The sequence below is a fragment of the Pyrus communis genome, chromosome 11 (assembly GCF_963583255.1).
Source record: "Pyrus communis chromosome 11, drPyrComm1.1, whole genome shotgun sequence".
NCBI lineage: Eukaryota > Viridiplantae > Streptophyta > Magnoliopsida > Rosales > Rosaceae > Pyrus > Pyrus communis.
This window is the reverse complement of record NC_084813.1, coordinates 6,748,961-6,765,437: the sequence shown is the minus strand read 5'-3', so window position 1 is coordinate 6,765,437 and position 16,477 is coordinate 6,748,961. Positions and strand designations below refer to the sequence as shown.

The window sequence follows — 16,477 nt, the reverse complement described above, 5'->3', positions numbered from 1 at the left end:
TTTGAATTTCTTAGAAAACTCATATGCATTCAATTTTCAAAATAAAGAATTGGGCTTGAAGTCAGATTTCGTTGTATGAACTTTTGATTTGGTAGATTTTCTTAACGGATTTGATTGGAGTTGTGAACTTGGTAAATTTATGTTGTTGATAGAATGCCTATGGCTTTTCATGGTTCATTCCTTTAATAACTCTTCTGGTGATGATGTGAAGATATATGGTTATTTAATCTAAATGAATAGGTGAATATCTTTGTCCTGCAACTTTTCCTTTCACCTCAATTGAACAATTTGTTCACAGCATGCTATCATGCTTTGTCTATCCTTTGGTATGAAGCTGAAAATTGCAGTGTCTTTATCCTTTTGATTCACCCACTGTAAGCCTACTTAGCTCCAGCTGAAGCCCTTCAAATCAAACTGTCTGCAACTTGAAGTTTACTTTTATTTTTAGAAATGTTTATTCATTTTTATTATTTTCAGCTGAAATCAATAGAAACGAACTTCAATTTGATGATGGAATGCAGGGAAAATGCAGGGGAGAGCCTTCTCTCGCTCTCAAAGCCGGCGAATCACGTCGCACCACCAGTGTTCCTCCGCTTTACTGAAGGTAAGCGAGTCATCCTACTCTAAATTTCAAAAATTTGGGGGGTTTTGTTTCCTTTCCAATACCAATCAGGTAATCAGTCTGTACGAATGGAATGTGTCCCCGAGTGGAATGTGTCCACCTAATTTTTTTTCATGTACATGATCTTTTGTATGAGGATTGTATCAATCAGATATTTTGTATGTAAAAGTCTGCCAAAACGTTTTCAATGCAAATAACGTTAGTCTTCTGTAAGACAGTCTTTTATACCTTTCAAACATATTCTTCATACAATTTCTAATTCCACTGCAACGCGTGGGCAAAACTTTCTAATGGTGGATGAAATCCCTTTTCCTCCTCAGATCACAACCACCAAGCCATTATCTCTGCTGGGTCAAGGTAAAGCCATCATCTTTCACATGCTAATTAATTACACATCTGGGGTTTAATTAGCAAAGTAGGAAAATTACTGATGGGTAAATTGGGGTTTTCAGGGGAATTACCGACATTGATATTCGTTTTGTTCAGATTAAGTTCACAGCAATTTGGGTTTACTTGGACCCTGAAATTGTGTCACATCTTCAACAATGGAAGACCAAAAAGGCAAATGAACTTGGAAGATGATGACTTCTTTGATGCTCTGATTTCTGGTAAAGTTTCTGTCTTTATCTTTCATATTTCATTTGGCTAATAGCCTAATACCAATTTGGTAAACGTGGGTCAGGGTAGTGTCCATGTAGCTCCTGTTGAGAAATTAGAGTAGATTAAAATATCGGTTGAATTTTAAGTTAACCCAATTAGTTCATTGATCATATTGTGTGTTGCATGTAGCCCTGCTGAGAAATTCATTAGGGTTGTGGTGACCAAGGAGATCAAAGGTTCCCAATATGGAGTGCAGATTGAGAGTGCTGTGAGGGACAGATTGGCAGCTGATGACAAATATGAGGAAGAGGAGGAGGCCTTGGAAAAAGTTCTTCCAATCAAAGTACTTCAAGAAGGATTCTGTCATAATATTCCATCTTCCCGCAACTTCTGCCGCTGCCGAGGTAAAGAATCATCTTAATCAAAGGGTAGAAAGTAAAGAGTAACAGCAATATTGTTGAACAATGTAAAGTCCACATCGAAAACTTGATAAAATAATGTACGATATATAAGTGTGCAATGGGTGGTTCCACTACTGAGAAATTTTGTGATGAAATCTCACACATTCTAAGGTTCTTAAACTTAATTGCACATTGAAGGCAATATCAATGTTGATTAGTAATTAGTTGATGATCCGACTCTGAAATCTTCGACAAACATCGTTACTAGCTATTGTGTGTATGCAGATTGTGTTTACACATTGGAGAACTTTGGGTATGAGAATTCTGTTATATTAATAAAGTCTATGTAGTAAACTGTTGTAGCAAATGTACTAAAAAATGGTTTCTTGCATCATAGGGAGAATGAACAACCATCCAAGTATGGAGATGCAAAGTCTGCTAGGGCGATCATGTCGGTTGAACTTAAGAAACTGATTGAAGCGAATCCATTACAGTGATAAATTGCAGTTCCCAAACCGTAAGTGTTTGACGCTATAGACTCTCATTAACCAAGGGTAATTACTCTGAAACTACGACTTCAGTTATATAAGATTAGCTGTGCACTTCATTGTGACTTATGGATGTTGTTGCATATACTGGTATCGCTCTAATGATTCCACGTAGCAAATGAGTGCTTTTGTTTTCTGTTGCATTCAGAATGAGAATTTCATCAAGTTGATAGCACTAGCGAATGAGTTTATCGTTTACATACATTGTCTATATGGCTATCAAAAAGGGGGTTATGGCTTGAATTCTGTGGAAACAAAAAGAAGTCAATAATATTGTTGCAATGCCCAAATCACGTGCCTTTGTAAGAACCCAAGACCACATACAAGTATAGAAACACTTTATGTGGATCACTCATGTGGACAACTGAACTGTGCGCGGGCACCATCACGTGCAAACAACCCGCTGCTTGGAATCAAAGAGGGGGCGGTCACGATGATGTCTCTGAGTAAGGAGCTTGTGTTCCTGATCTTGCAGTTTCTTGATGGGGAAAAATTCAAAGAGACTTCTCTCCACAGGTAGGGCTTATTGCTGTATTTTTAATTAATGCGTTTTTGGTGGCACAATTGCTAATTATGTACTGATATACTGCGTCATTAATTGCTTTTGTGATGTAAATACTAATTAGGCTAGAGCAGGAATCTGGGGTTTTCTTCAATATGAAATATTTTGAGGATGAGGTGCATGATGGCAATTGGGATGAAGTTGAGAAGTACCTCTCCGGGTTCACTAAAATGGAAAATAACAGCTGTTCCATGAAAATCTTTTTCGAGATAAGGAAGCAGAAGTATCTCTAGGCATTGGACAAGTAAGCTTACAGTGGTTCAATTTCAATTCATTGATAACTTTCATGGGTTGGATTGCATGGCCGGTCTTGAGGAATTATATGGTTGAATTACGTGTAATGTGACTCTGTGAACTTTATAGGCCTGATCAGTCCCAAGCCGTGGATATTCTAGTAAAGGATTTAAATTTTTTTGCCGCATTCGATGAACTTTTGGAGGAAATCGCTCAGCTCTCAACATTGGAGAACTTTAGGTATGAGAATTCCATTATATGAATAATCTCTGTAGAAAACAGTTGTAGCAAATGTACTAAAAATGGTCTCTTGCATTATAGGGGGAGAATGAACAACTATCCAAGTGTGGAGATTCAAAGTCTGCCAGGGCAATCATGTCGGTTGAACTTAAGAAACTGATTGAAGCGAATCCCTTATTCAGTGATAAATTGCAGTTCCCAAACCTAAAGCGTTCGAGGCTATGGACTTTCATTAACCAAGGGTAATTACTCTGAAACCACAACTTCAGTTATATAAGATTAGATGTGCACTTCATCGTAACTTATGGATGTTGCAAATACTGGTCTTGCTTTAATTTTTCCACATATGGAATGAGTTCTTTTGTCTTCCGTTGCACTCAAATGACAATTTCATCAAGTTGATAGCACTAGCTAATGAGTTTATCGTTTACATACATTGTCTATGTGGCTATAAAAAGGTGGTTATGGCTTGAATTCTGTGGAAACAAAAAGAAGTCATTAATATTGTTGCAATGTCTAAATCATGTGCCTGAATCTTAATTTAGTATATGGTTCATTGCTACATAGCACAGGGGCCTGGTGACAGTTGTACATCACTGCTTGATTCCAGCGTCTGGTGTCAGGATTTTTTTTTTGGTTCGTGACCAGTGTCAGAAGTTTCCACACACCAGGAACTATTATTTGTGCAAATTATGACCTTTCTGGTTCTGCTGAGAAAGAACTAATTCTCCTCCTGTAAATTGAAGCTTAAATTGGCAGCACGGGCTTTGTAAAAGCCCAAGTCCAAATCCATTAATAAAAACGCTTTATGTGGATCACCCATGTGGACAACCGAACTGTGCGCGGGTACCATCACCTGCAAACAACCCGCTTCTTGGAATCAAACAGGGGGCGGTCAAGATGTTGTCTCTGAGTATGGAGCTTGTGTTCCTGATCTTGCAGTTTCTCGATGAGGGAAACTTCAAAGAGACTATTCATAATTGACTGTTGATTGTTCTCTATGTGATGCTTCATTTGGTACCAATGTGGGGGACATAGGCCTGCGGGAAGTTGGATCTAGGGAGCGACTAGTTGTAAGGAACTTCAAAGTATGGGATCTTAGTTCATGCTCAATGCTCCTGCAGGTCTTTCCCTTTCTATACTTGTTCATGTGACTTAAAAATTGTGTGCACTGTTTCTTTGTGGATGTATGAGTTGGTTGACTGAAAAGTAAATTTGTCTTTGTGAAACTGGCTGCTGTAGTTAAGGATCCTGGTGTGTCTGTTAACCATGTGATTCGGAGCCCTGATGGTGCTTTATTTGGTAAGCTTGAGCATACTTAGGTAACTGTGGCAAATGTGATATGGCTTCATAAATTTTTGAGGATTGAATTAGATCCTAATTATTGTATCATTTACAATACAAGTATAGGTATTGCTTACTCGAGGCACATTGTTCAAATATAGTCTTATCATAGGGGTGATGACGTACGAGAGCACCTAGAGGTATATACAGAAGATGCTGTTTCAAATTTTTACACCTTTTTTTGGTTGTCTCTTAGTTTTCTGTATTAATGGTGACTCTGAAATTACTGTCGTAGATTGATGCACATGTTGGTGGAGTAAATGATCTGGCATTCTCCCATCCCAATGAGCAGCTTTGTGTGATTACCTGTGGGGATGACAAGACCATCAAGGTTCGTTAGTTGCCTAACATGTTTGCTTGTCTCATTGCCATTGGAAGAGCGTTTTCTGTTCCTTGCTGATTTCCTTCATAAATTTAGGTGTGGGATGCTACAACCGGTGCAAAACAATATACTTTTGAAGGTCATGAGGCTCCAGTTTATTCTGTCTGCCCACATTATAAGGAAAACATTCAGGTGTTGTGGCATTTTATTTTTATTTTTTCTTTCTTACTAATTACACCTTGTGTTTCTGTCTCTGGTGCCCATCTGTCCTTGTCTTTTCGTGCTCATTGTTTGCTGCTATGCTTCAGTTTATTTTTTCAATAGCACTGGATGGAAAGATAAAGGCTTGGGAGTATGACAATTTGGGATCTCGAGTTGATTATGATGCGCCTGGTCGCTGGTGCACAACCATGGCTTACGGTGCTGATGGTACAAGGTTAGTATACTTAGCTCAGAGTTTCCTTTTTCCTTTTGCTGTTAGCTCAGAGTTTCCTTTTTCCTTTTGCTGGATGGGCAAACTATATAGTTATTTATTTCTTTTCGTTGTTTTTCTTTGGTGGTGGTTTGCAGGCTATTTTCATGTGGGACAAGTAAAGACGGTGAGTCATATATTGTTGAATGGAATGAAAGTGAAGGGGCTGTGAAGAGGACCTATCAAGGCTTTCGCAAGCGTTCTTTTGGTGTTGTGCAATTCAATACTACTAAAGACCGGTTTTTGGCTGCTGGTGATGATTTTTCTATTAAATTTTGGGACATGGACAATATTCAACTTCTGATAACTGCTGATGCTGATGGAGGCCTCCCAGTAGGTTCGTTTCCTTCAAGTAAATTAAATAATAGAATCTTAAATACCAAGCTGCTCATCTTCTTTACCCCTCCTAATTCCTAGGCAAGCCCTCGTATCCGCCTCAACAAGGATGGCACTCTCTTGGCTGCTTCTGCCAATGAGAATGGGATTAAAGTTTTGGCAAATGCAGATGGAATGCGGTTGTTGTGAACAATTGAGAATCATCTTTCTTACGATGGGTCTGATAGACGATAATTACTCTGATCGATTGCTTCCTGATTGTCTGTGATCACTGCCTGCTGTAATCCCTGTTTGTTTGTAACCCCTTTGACTGATATCCTGCACAAATCATATCTGTTAGAATTCCTTCCGTATATGTATATTCTGTATACAAAGTCAACTTGTAAATTGAGGCTTTATTAGCCTATATAATGAATGAAGATCAGAACCTCAATTCACTGAGTTATGCCAACTCCATGATGTAAAATCAATTTTCACAGGCACAAGTGCTGCTGAACAAGGATTTACTGTTTTCTGGTTTTCTACAATTCAAAGGGTGATGAGAATGAATTTGAAGTCCCGTCGGCATCTGGAGAAGAATCAATTTTCAATGATCCAACTGCGCTTAATAGCGAATAAGAGACGCTTAAAAGTCTGTCGTCAGACGAAGTTGGCCAAAAGCACACGCAAGGATCACAATGAAGTCCTTCAAATCAATGTAGAAATAAAGTTAAGAGAACAGAAAAATTTAGGGAAAGTGGGAATGAGTTATGAACAAGGAAATGGAGTCTTGAGTATTGAAAACCAAGAAATGACTGGACTTAGTGACCACAAGGAACTCGCCATTGACCTTTACTTACAAGTGAGAAGACTTAGGTTCGAATTTCATGGATGACGAATTTGATAGCACATTAGCTTGCCCTTTGTGTGGCTTGGCCGATTTTCCCCTCCTCTTAATGTAAAATATACCGCTGTACTAAAAAAAAAAATGTATGAAAAATCAAACCGATGATAGGGGTTTTGTGGCTGTGGCTGTGGGTTTTCTCTAGGGTTTTTCTTCGCATACCCTACCAGAGAAAAAAAATCATGTTGAAAGAAAATTTTCCATTCAGATTTTTCTTTTTTTCTAAAGATAATTAAAATAATTTTACTATATATTCTTTCTTTGTTCAAATATAATTAGTTTTTCTAAATTAAACAGTTGTACAAACTTTTTGTGACTATAATTATAATATTTAAATATGGGTTATTGGCCCAAAAAAATAATTCGGTTGACCAAAAGTTTTTTATTTTTTTATTATTGGCGGGTCGTCTATTGCTGTTTTAAGAATAGCATTAAAATAATAAAATCAAATATGTTTATGTGACTAAATGAAATGCAAATTACTCTATAGTAAAACTGAAGTGAAAACACTGTTCATTAACAGTGTTTTCAAGAAAATGCCCTTCGCTTTTTCTGTTATTCCCTACTTTTTCTAATGTTGAACAGTATGTTCCCAAATTAACCTTATTTACCTCTTAGCTGAGTACTCACACGTGTTACGAGGGACAGCTGGAATCTTTATCATCGTAGAAATCGCAAATCTATTCTATTTTTTTTATTTACTTGTGAATTACATTGATTGACAAATGTGCTTTCGTTTCATTTTTAGAATGAAAAATTGAATTTTGTGTATGCATGCAGTGAAAGTGATTAACACCTTGCGTTTTTTAGAATCTTGCTAAAATTATAAAGAATTAGTATAATTAAGTTTATACAATGAAAGGAACGGAACAAAAATGAAAGTAAAGAAAAATTAGGATGTAATAAATAATATCTTTGTGTGTGTGTGTGTAATGTATATATTATAAGTATGTCTGTATGTATAACAATTATGCGGTGAATGAGAATACGAACATGGACAAAGGCAAAGTTTTAAAAGGCTGCGCGATATAATGGAATGACATTGACTGGGTGTGGTTTTATGAAGTCCTAAACGGATGCTCTGTAGCTTTGGTTGCAAAACCTTAGGCATTGTCCCTTCAGCTTGTTGGTCCCCTCCTGGCCCCTCTTTCATGAAATTGAATGTCGATGCGAGTTGGGTTGCGGGTTCTAAATGTGGCTGGCTATGCTGGAGTTGTGGTTAGGAATCATGAGGGAAGTTTTGTGGCTGCTAAAAGATTGCAGATTAATGCGCCAAATGTTGCGGCAGTGGAAGCTACTGCGATTTTGCTTGGTTGTGATCTGGCTATTTCGTTGGGGTTGGACAGGATAATTGTTGAGTCCGACTCGAAGGAGAATATCTATAACTTAGTAAATGTTTCTTCTTCGGGCAGCTGGGAGGCTTTCCCCATCCTTACAAAAGCTTGGCGGCTGAGGGATTCCTTTCAGGACTGTCGCTGGTCTTGGGTTCCAAGATCGGCCAATATAGCGGTGCATCGGTTGGCGTTGAGTAGTCCGGAGATGTACGGTATAACTTGGGTTAATCACCCTCCATCTTCGCTAGTCCATATTCTGAACAAAGATGGGTTACCCTGTCCCCCTTAATTTTTGTTTTGGTAATGGAGGGGCGACACCTTTGCACTAGGTGCAGCGTCGTATGCTTTTGTACCCTTCTCTTCTGCTTGTTGTTTGATGCTTTCTTTGTAGCTTGCTTTCTGTGGGCTTCTTTGTTCGTTTGGCTTTGGCCCTTGTTCTATAATATTTCCAGTTCTTCAAAAAAAAAAAAAAAAAAAAAAAAAAAAAAAAAAAACCCTTAGGCATTGATGTGATTGTAGAAAGATCTAATTTGTATAAGGTTTTGCAATCATTTCATGTTTTTTTTTTTCAAAAAAAAAAGGGTAAAAGATTGTTGACTACCCTCATGTTTCGTGGTTTTCAACATTTAGTACATGAAATTTTTTTCATCCCAGAATCATACCTAAAGTGTAAATTTTGGGACAGTCTCATACATCCGTTAGTCAAACTGTTAAGTCTCCCGTTAACTGTGATGTGGCGCCCATGTGGACAATGACTGGGCGTCATGTGTCATTGTCGTGGAAATTAAAAATAAATTATTTATAAAATAAATAAATAAATATAATAAAAAAATATATATGTATAAATAAAATAAAATAAAATAAAAAACCTTCATCTTCCCCAATTCCCACCTGTGCCCAACCTCCCATCACCCACCTCTTTGCCTTCCCCGCACCCGCTCCCTCCCTTCCCTTTTCTGCAACCCCACTCATTCCCTCCCTTCTCTCTTCTGCACCTGCACCACCACCCTCCCTTCTCTACTCTGCAACCTATACCCACCCTCCCCGCACACCCAACCCTTCTCCCCCCGTGCCCCCAACCCAGAAGAACAAGAAGAACAAGAACCCAGAAGAAGAAGAAGGAAAAGAAAAAAACCAGTTCATCATTTCCAGATTAATGGAGATTTACCACAAAACCAGTCCAAAAATCATCTCAAACTCAAACTTCCCATCTCAAAGTATTTTCGAAATTCACCCACACTGAAAATCCCAAAAATATGGAGTTCATGGTCTGGGCTTCTATTTACGGTCATAGGGGGGAGGACGAATTGGGTTAGGGCTACTATTTATTTTTTTTTTAATTCATCTTCTTCTTCTGGGTTGCAGATTCGATTTTTTTTTTTTTCTTCTTCTTCTTCTTCTTCTTCTTTTGGGTTGGGGACGGGGGGGAGAAGACTTCTTCCTGCTCCTTCTTCTTCTTCTTCTAGGTTGTAGATTCGGTTTTTTTTTTTTTTTTTTTTTTCCTCTTCTTCTTCTTCCTTCTTCGGTTTTTCTTTTTCTCTTTTTTTTGTTATTCCTCCTCCTTCTTCTTCTTCTTCTTCTGGGTTTTTGGCGCCTGGGGGGGGGAGAAGGGATGGGTTTTTTTATTTTTAACTTTTATTTAATTAATTATTTTAATATTTTTAATGACATATGGCGCCCAGTCATTGTCCACATGGGAGCCACATCATCACTTAACGGGAAAATTAACAGTTTGACTAACGTATGTATGAAATTATTCCAAAATTAACACTTTAGGTATGACTGGGATGAAAAAAATTTGATGTACTAAAAAAAAAAAAAATTGTTTGATGACGAAAGACTGTTTTTGTGATATGAGAATGTACTTTTTTTTCATTTCATATATTTCGTTCACCGAGATGACATGATTTGATAGTATGTTATGTATTTTTTTTTTTTTAAGATTTTGTTGCGAATATTTTACAGTATATGTTTTGAATAATTTTCTGGAGAGTAAACCTTAGATTTGAATGGTCTGTCGTTGCAGGATTCCTCTTTAAATGGTCTGTCGTTGAGACACTTTCATTGCAAGGGCAACTGAGAAGCATTCGGAGGCTGCTGCAGCTTACATTGAGGTTCCTTCATTATGTTGTATTTGGATTTTGTTATTTTAGAAATATCTTTTCAGGAAAAAAGAAACTTGTTGTTTGGGCATTTTTATTTTTCTGAACACGTTTTCGCCATGTTGTCGTGGAATGAAGGCAAGGAAGCAACAACAGATACAAATGGAGCAGCTACAGCTATTGGAGCAGCGCAGTAAATTCTCATATCTGTTTCATCATGTTTTCCTCTCTTCATAACATTCCGAATCTTCAAAATCCTTTCCGATTCGTGTAAGTTCTAATATATGTTTCTATATATGTTTGTTTGATTTTGGTTTCTAGGGTTACAATCTCAATCAACAAGATGCAAAATAAGGAGGGAATCGTCACCGAGCTCTAGATCCCGAGAAAATGGTATTCAATCGAATCTAATAGTATGTTATTAGGCGGCAACATGTCTACAAGTTACATCTATTATGTTAAAATGGTTTTGTCTATTGTTTTGTCTATTGTTTTACATTCAATTATTTACTGAATATGGTCATTGATTTTAAAGGATCGTCATTCCATACAAGTTTTTTTTTTTTTTTTTTGTATATCAAGATTTTCTGATAAAATGGTAAACAATTTGACAAATAATTTTCATCATTATAGCAGTACGGTGCTCATCCACATGATTGAGCATAGTAAAGAAAAAAAAAATTGGATACTTCTCATTGACGGTTTTTTTTCCAGGTGACATTGGGCCACAACAAAGCCAATTCAATAACCCCAGACCATCTTGCATTGTACAAAAGGTTTGGAATTTGTTTTTAAATAATTGTCCCAATACATTATTTTTTTTCTTTTGTGCTTTGGCAATTTGACTCATTTTATCTTGCCAAAAGATGTTTGTGAGTTTTAAGGGTTCAGGGATCCTCTTCTCTCCAGATTACTGGATCGGGCCTTATTTCCATATGTTGTTGAGTATTGAAAGCTGGTATGCACGAGAAGTTTAAGTAATAATTGCCATAAACAAGGAATCGATTATCTCATCAGCAGCTTCATTTTTATCTAAGAACGAATGTGATACATGTAGGTGTACATAGTTTAAATTGATTGTTAAGATGGCAATTTAATCACTTTTCAATATCCGATATCTCGATCTTCCAGTTCTGATTTTTACTTACTTGAAATGAATAGATTCTAGTCCTCTCATTTAGCAAAATGAGCAGTGGATAGTGCAAACTCCTTTTTCTTACATTCACAACAATATGGGCACTTTTTTTTTAGCAATATAGTGCTTAGCTTAAAGTCAAAATATCCAATTGTATTGAATTTGTTCGACTAACCACTGTTCTATTAATAGTTCATTTAATCTTAAGGTCGAAGGAGTAGATCTTGCTCCATGTACTGAGTTAGTATGGGTTACCTAGAAGAGTGCTGCTATGAATGGTTGCTCTCGTGCGATCGACTTTCATACATTAATGCATGGTGAAATTGGCCTAAGGACTTACAAGTCATTTGTTGTCACGCTCCGATCCAGACATATGGTCTACTGTAGGAGGTGCAAGGAAAATAAGTGAAATACTGAGACTAAAATTAACAACATTTACAATAACTCAGGTTCCAACAAGAAAGTCCAAAGGAAATATAAGGTAAGAAATAGGGAGCACTCCAAACTTTGAACTCTAACTGCTAACCCAAGAACTCCTAGTATCAACTAAGCTTTATCACCTGCACAATCACCCCTACATCGTGGGAATGGTGCACGCCACTTGTTTGATAAATTAACTGTGACTAATATCTTGAACCGTCGTGCTCAGTATCAGACATACCTGCCATTTGGGAATTGCCATTTGAGTGCTTTATCCAAAAGGTAGCTATTAAGTATGTTGAGTATTATTTGCTTTGAAAATCCTTCAATTGTTCCCTTAGTTGTTGTTTTTTGGTTATTTATCATAGACACAGTTGTTTCGCAGCCTCTAAGTTGATTATTTTGATATTTTCAGGTGATGTGGAGATGCGCTGGGTTGATACATATTTTCCCATCTACCGACCCATCATTTGAACTTGAGATGTTTTTCCATGTATGCTACTGAGTTCGATCACTTTGAGGGGAAAAAAAAGCATTTCATGTCTCTCCTGTTATGTCATTCTGTTAGAGGTTCTTTCTTTTTCATGGACGGTAACTAAGAGTAATCCATTATGCAGAAGAATGTGTTAATTCCTTACCACGAACAAGTAATAACTAACCAGAATGGTACACACTCAAGTAAGACAAGATGAAAATTATAGTGTACGGAATATTGATTGTTGGATAGAGACTATCATGAAACAAGTTTACTGCCACCATGATGCCTATGGTCACTCAAGGTAATGTGCAAGACTCGTTACATTGCCTTGTATAAGTGGCTCGCGTGTCCAGGGTGGCAGGGAACTCGTTTCACCTAAGTTAAGGTTAAGCACAAAGACAACATATCTCATAACTATGACATCCAAAATGTAGTGTTCAAGATGAAGTTGAAATTCATAACAACCAAAGAGGTTCTTAGGATGATGCCCTTTATGAGGGTGATCAAAATAACAAGTGGAGGACATGGACATCCTTAAAGTTGCAGGCCTTTTTTCCTCTTACTTCAATATTCAGATTCATGTTTGGTAGTATTCGTGGTGAAATACTCAGCTTCAACAACTACATCCATCCGGCTACTTTCTTATTTTTTGACTTGAACTGGTCCTTGGAAATTGATTGAGCTTTCCCTAAAACAAAGACAGAAAAACGGAGAAGAATAACACGCGTATAAGTTATGCAGATGACAGACCTAATGGAGCATAAAGAAACTTACAACCATCAGAAAACTTGCTCACCTGGTGGAAAGGTGCAATCAGCAGTTTCTCTACTGCGGAAAATGACTACATCAATTAAATGTTCGGTATTATTGATCAACATGAAAACACACACATCACCGATTTCCAGACCATTGTCTTGCACAAATGTCATCCAGCCAGTCTGGAATTTCATTACAGTTTTGCTATATTGGTGTAATTTGACAGGCCAAGTTCTTCCACCAGAAACACGAAGAATCACATTATCATGAGTCCTGTTTAGAAGATGTTCCCGGGCAAACTTAGCTTCCAAATTCTGAAATAGAAAGAGAAGCAGGTAAGACTAAATTTTTGGTGTATTTAGAACGTAATTTTTTTTAGCTTAATAGTTTTCAATTCATACTAGCAGAAGTTGTACATGATCTGTCTCTCTAGCTTAATAGTTTTCAATCCAAAGTATTTGCCTGGATATACGAGGGATGCATAACAACCGTTTAACAAGGGTATTCAGATTTGAAAGCCCTTGCTCTCTGAAGAGCTCTATTTGTTCCGCTTTCCATAAGTGGATTCATCATCCTAGGAACCTGATCAGGTCTTCGTTTTACTAATTCTTTAGTCCAAGACGAGCCACCAAATGTCTTCATGTGGTTTTCTGAAGTGCTAATGGAACCTGCTCTGTTTTTCTTGTGAGGCTGTGTTGCAATTGGTGGATTTTTCTTTGTTTTCAGGCATGGTGGAGAATCGTCCAAGATTTCAACACGATCATCATCTTCATCAGTTTCCTCAGTTTGGGACATTGTTTTTTCACCATCAACGTCTGCATGCACATCGCAAAAGATTAAGGTGACAGGTATCTCTACGGCAATTCCATCAACTAATCAGTTCAGAAATTAATAGACAACTTACCTTGTGACAAGTTGCAACGTGCAGCTTCTATAGTGCGGAAAATAACAACATCCATTAAACCTTTGATGTTGTTAATCAACGCAAATACACACACATCACCAATTTCCAAATGATTGTCTTGCACAAATGTAATCCAACCATTCTGGAGCCGGACCATGTTTTTCTGACGTTTGCTTAATTTGACAGGCCAAGTTCTTCCATCCGAAACACGAAGGATTACTTGATGATAATTCCACTTAAGAAAGTGTTCCTTGGTAAACTTGGCTCCCAAATACTGAAAAGAAAGAGAATCAGGTAATTTGGAGAGGATTTGCGTTGTAATTTGCTTGAGCTTAATTTTCAGTTTCAAAACTAACACGCACATATATGTAGACATAAAATTAGCAGAACTTGTACATTATGTCTCTCTATAAAAAGCTTACCACATAATGTGCATGGATATACGAGGGACTCATAACAACTGTGCAAGAAGGGTATTCAGATTTGAAAGCCCTTGCTCTCTGGAGGGCTCTATTTGTACCATGTGCCATAACTGGGTTCATCTTCCTAAGAACTTGAAGAGTTCTTCGGTTCATTATTTTTTTAGTCAAAGACGAGCCACCAAATTTCTTTATGTGGTTTTCTGCTGTGCTAACTGAACATGTTCTGTTTTTCTTGTGAGACTGTGGTGCTATTGGTGATTTCTTCTTTGTTTTCGGGCATGTTGGAAATTCGTCCAAGATTTCAATGGAATCCTCATCTTCATCAGTTTCTTCCATTTGGGAAATTGTTTGTTCCCCGTCAACATCTGCAGGCACATCACAAAAGATGAACGTGATGGGTAGTTAATCTCTATGGCACTTCCATCAATTAATCAGTTCAGAAATTAAAAGACAACGTACCTGGTGGTGAGAATGTGTGTGCAGTTTCTGTGGCGCGAAAAATGACAACTTCAAACACAAGTTTAGTGTCATCGATCAACACAAGTACGCACACATCACCAACTTCCAAATTATTGCCTCTTACAAATTCAGTCCAACCATACTGCAATCTGAGTTTTGGTCTGGTTGCCTTTTCACATTTCATTTCAACAGACCAAGTTCTCCCATCAAAAACCCGAAGGGTAACGGCACCAGAATGCTTACCAAGACGTCTCATGTGGATACACAATTTTGAAGGCAGCCACTGAATATAATCAAATGAAGGAAAAGACGATAAGCAAACAAGTTTGACGGTCCAGGATGGTTGTCTATAGAGAACTTACCACAGAATGTCCATTGATATAAGTACGCTTCATGGGAACTATGAAAGAAGGGTTGTCAGATTTGAAAGCTGTAGCTCTCCGAAGAGCTACAGCAGCTTTTCCTCTTGCATTCGACGCATGCATCCTCCCAAGAACTGTTTGAGCACGTTTTGGAGTGCTGGACGTGCCTTCGCCGTGTCTTTTGGATGCAAACTCAGCTTTGCATGTAAAAGACACGGTAGGATATTACAAGTTAGAACAGAATGGCAGAAAGCACAGTAAGGTAAAAAATTGGAAGCGAAACATATGTTGCGTATTAATGTTCAATTTTTATTTCTGATTTAGATTTTATTTTCTCAAACATCATTTCCTAATGTAATTAGAGTATTTTTTTGGTGTCTGGTTTTACCAGTTGAACTTGTTCTGTGCTTCTTATGAGGCCGAGGACATGACAATGAAAATTTTTCCCTTATTTTTCTTGAGCGGGACATGATGTTGTCCAAGACTTCAACACAATCAGAGTCGTCATCACCATCCCAAGAACTACTGTTGGAATCATCATCTTGATCGGTTTCTTCCATCTCGGGCATTGTCAATGGATAGTTGATCTCTGTGAAATCCTTGTCAAATACACGAACGCGGAATGTTGAATTCCCTTCATATCCGAAAACTAACGAATGACAGCAGTCTAGAGAGTAAAACTTCGAGAACTTTGGTCAACCCTCGCCGAACCAGACCTCACCCTCCCATATTCTGAGTTCTATTTTCCATTCTGAACCAGTGGGAAGCTTAAGAAATACTGGATTCGAAAGATCATCTCCATATTTCCTAAAAAATTTGTTTGGAATCCTCTGCACAACACAGAACTTGTCACCAAACTGTTCGTATAGTGAAAAAAATTATCTGATCTTTGTGGCTATGAAATATATGGGTACATTAACTGCATCAAATCCCATTAAGTCAGACTCTTCATTGTGAGAGGGGTTAAATACTTTGGTGCCGTTTGATAACCATTTCATTTTCAGCTTTCATAAAACCAAAAACTAACAACTTAAAAGCTAAATTGTGAGAACTAAAAAAAGCAAGGAACGATTGGTAACCATTTCGTTTTTTGTTTCAAACTAATCTCCAAAATCAAGCACGGACATTAAATACGAGTACAAGCATAAATGTAAGCAGGTAAAGACTACGGTTAGAGAGAGAGAGAGAGAGAGAGATACTCACAAGTTTGGTCTGTGTACAAATAGACTTCGGAATAACTATTAGAAAATGGGGAGCTTTAAGATGTGTTTTTGAAGAGAAGTCATGAATTTTCCGGTGAAAAGAAGCCATTTTTTGAAGCTTATAAAAAGCTTGAAGATCTGCTTCAAAGCCTTAGAGTTGTCAGCAGATCACTCACCCCAGCTCCAGTTTATGGACTAGCAAGAAGAAGGTAGACTGGCAAACTAATTAAGAGCTTGAAGAATTAAATGCTCAGTCCGCCAACTCAATCGTTATTAATTCAGTTCACAACTTAATGCTTGTTCTTGAAGTCATTGTAGTGCAGTGGTACATGAATGCAT

At 37.6% G+C, this 16,477-nt stretch overlaps 5 protein-coding genes across 9 annotated transcripts in view; 3 read left to right on the top strand and 2 right to left on the bottom strand.

The window, feature by feature from the left end:
- The window catches only part of LOC137708688 (disease resistance protein RPV1-like), a 56,899-nt gene extending 50,777 nt beyond the window's left edge, over positions 1-6,122 (top strand). The window contains exons 5-15 of one of the 5 annotated variants that reach the window (XM_068447814.1): positions 2,808-2,977; positions 3,097-3,207; positions 3,289-3,449; positions 3,954-4,331; positions 4,450-4,509; positions 4,618-4,691; positions 4,787-4,882; positions 4,970-5,065; positions 5,182-5,309; positions 5,444-5,682; positions 5,763-6,122. The gene's annotated coding sequence lies outside the window, so the exon portion shown is untranslated. Of the gene's footprint in view, positions 1-2,807; positions 2,978-3,096; positions 3,208-3,288; positions 3,450-3,774; positions 4,332-4,449; positions 4,530-4,617; positions 4,692-4,786; positions 4,883-4,969; positions 5,066-5,181; positions 5,310-5,443; positions 5,683-5,762 lie in introns of all 5 variants that reach the window. The other 4 variants (XM_068447813.1, XM_068447815.1, XM_068447812.1 and 1 more) reach the window with 4 other exon arrangements.
- LOC137708952 (protein TPR3-like) lies at positions 4,029-5,870 on the top strand. The gene is made up of 6 exons (XM_068448110.1): positions 4,029-4,148; positions 4,787-4,882; positions 4,970-5,065; positions 5,182-5,309; positions 5,444-5,678; positions 5,763-5,870. Exons 1-6 carry the CDS (start codon positions 4,029-4,031, stop codon positions 5,868-5,870), a joined length of 783 nt encoding a protein of 260 aa, XP_068304211.1.
- A 1,609-nt stretch (positions 6,123-7,731) lies between the features above and the next one.
- On the top strand, positions 7,732-8,187 carry LOC137708951 (uncharacterized). Its single transcript, XM_068448109.1, has one exon. The coding sequence runs from the start codon at positions 7,732-7,734 to the stop codon at positions 8,185-8,187; it is 456 nt and encodes a 151-aa protein (XP_068304210.1).
- A 4,408-nt stretch (positions 8,188-12,595) lies between these two features.
- Positions 12,596-15,127, bottom strand: LOC137749178 (B3 domain-containing protein LOC_Os12g40080-like). The gene is made up of 7 exons (XM_068489292.1): positions 14,937-15,127; positions 14,575-14,857; positions 14,116-14,480; positions 13,694-13,967; positions 13,348-13,604; positions 12,830-13,124; positions 12,596-12,721 (listed from the first exon to the last, which is right to left on the bottom strand). The coding sequence occupies exons 1-7, from the start codon at positions 15,057-15,059 to the stop codon at positions 12,654-12,656; spliced, it is 1,665 nt and encodes a 554-aa protein (XP_068345393.1). The 5' UTR covers positions 15,060-15,127; the 3' UTR covers positions 12,596-12,653.
- A 144-nt stretch (positions 15,128-15,271) lies between these two features.
- LOC137708950 (B3 domain-containing protein At1g49475-like) lies at positions 15,272-15,934 on the bottom strand. The gene is made up of 3 exons (XM_068448108.1): positions 15,851-15,934; positions 15,658-15,766; positions 15,272-15,570 (listed from the first exon to the last, which is right to left on the bottom strand). Exons 1-3 carry the CDS (start codon positions 15,932-15,934, stop codon positions 15,272-15,274), a joined length of 492 nt encoding a protein of 163 aa, XP_068304209.1.
- Positions 15,935-16,477: the final 543 nt, after the last annotated feature.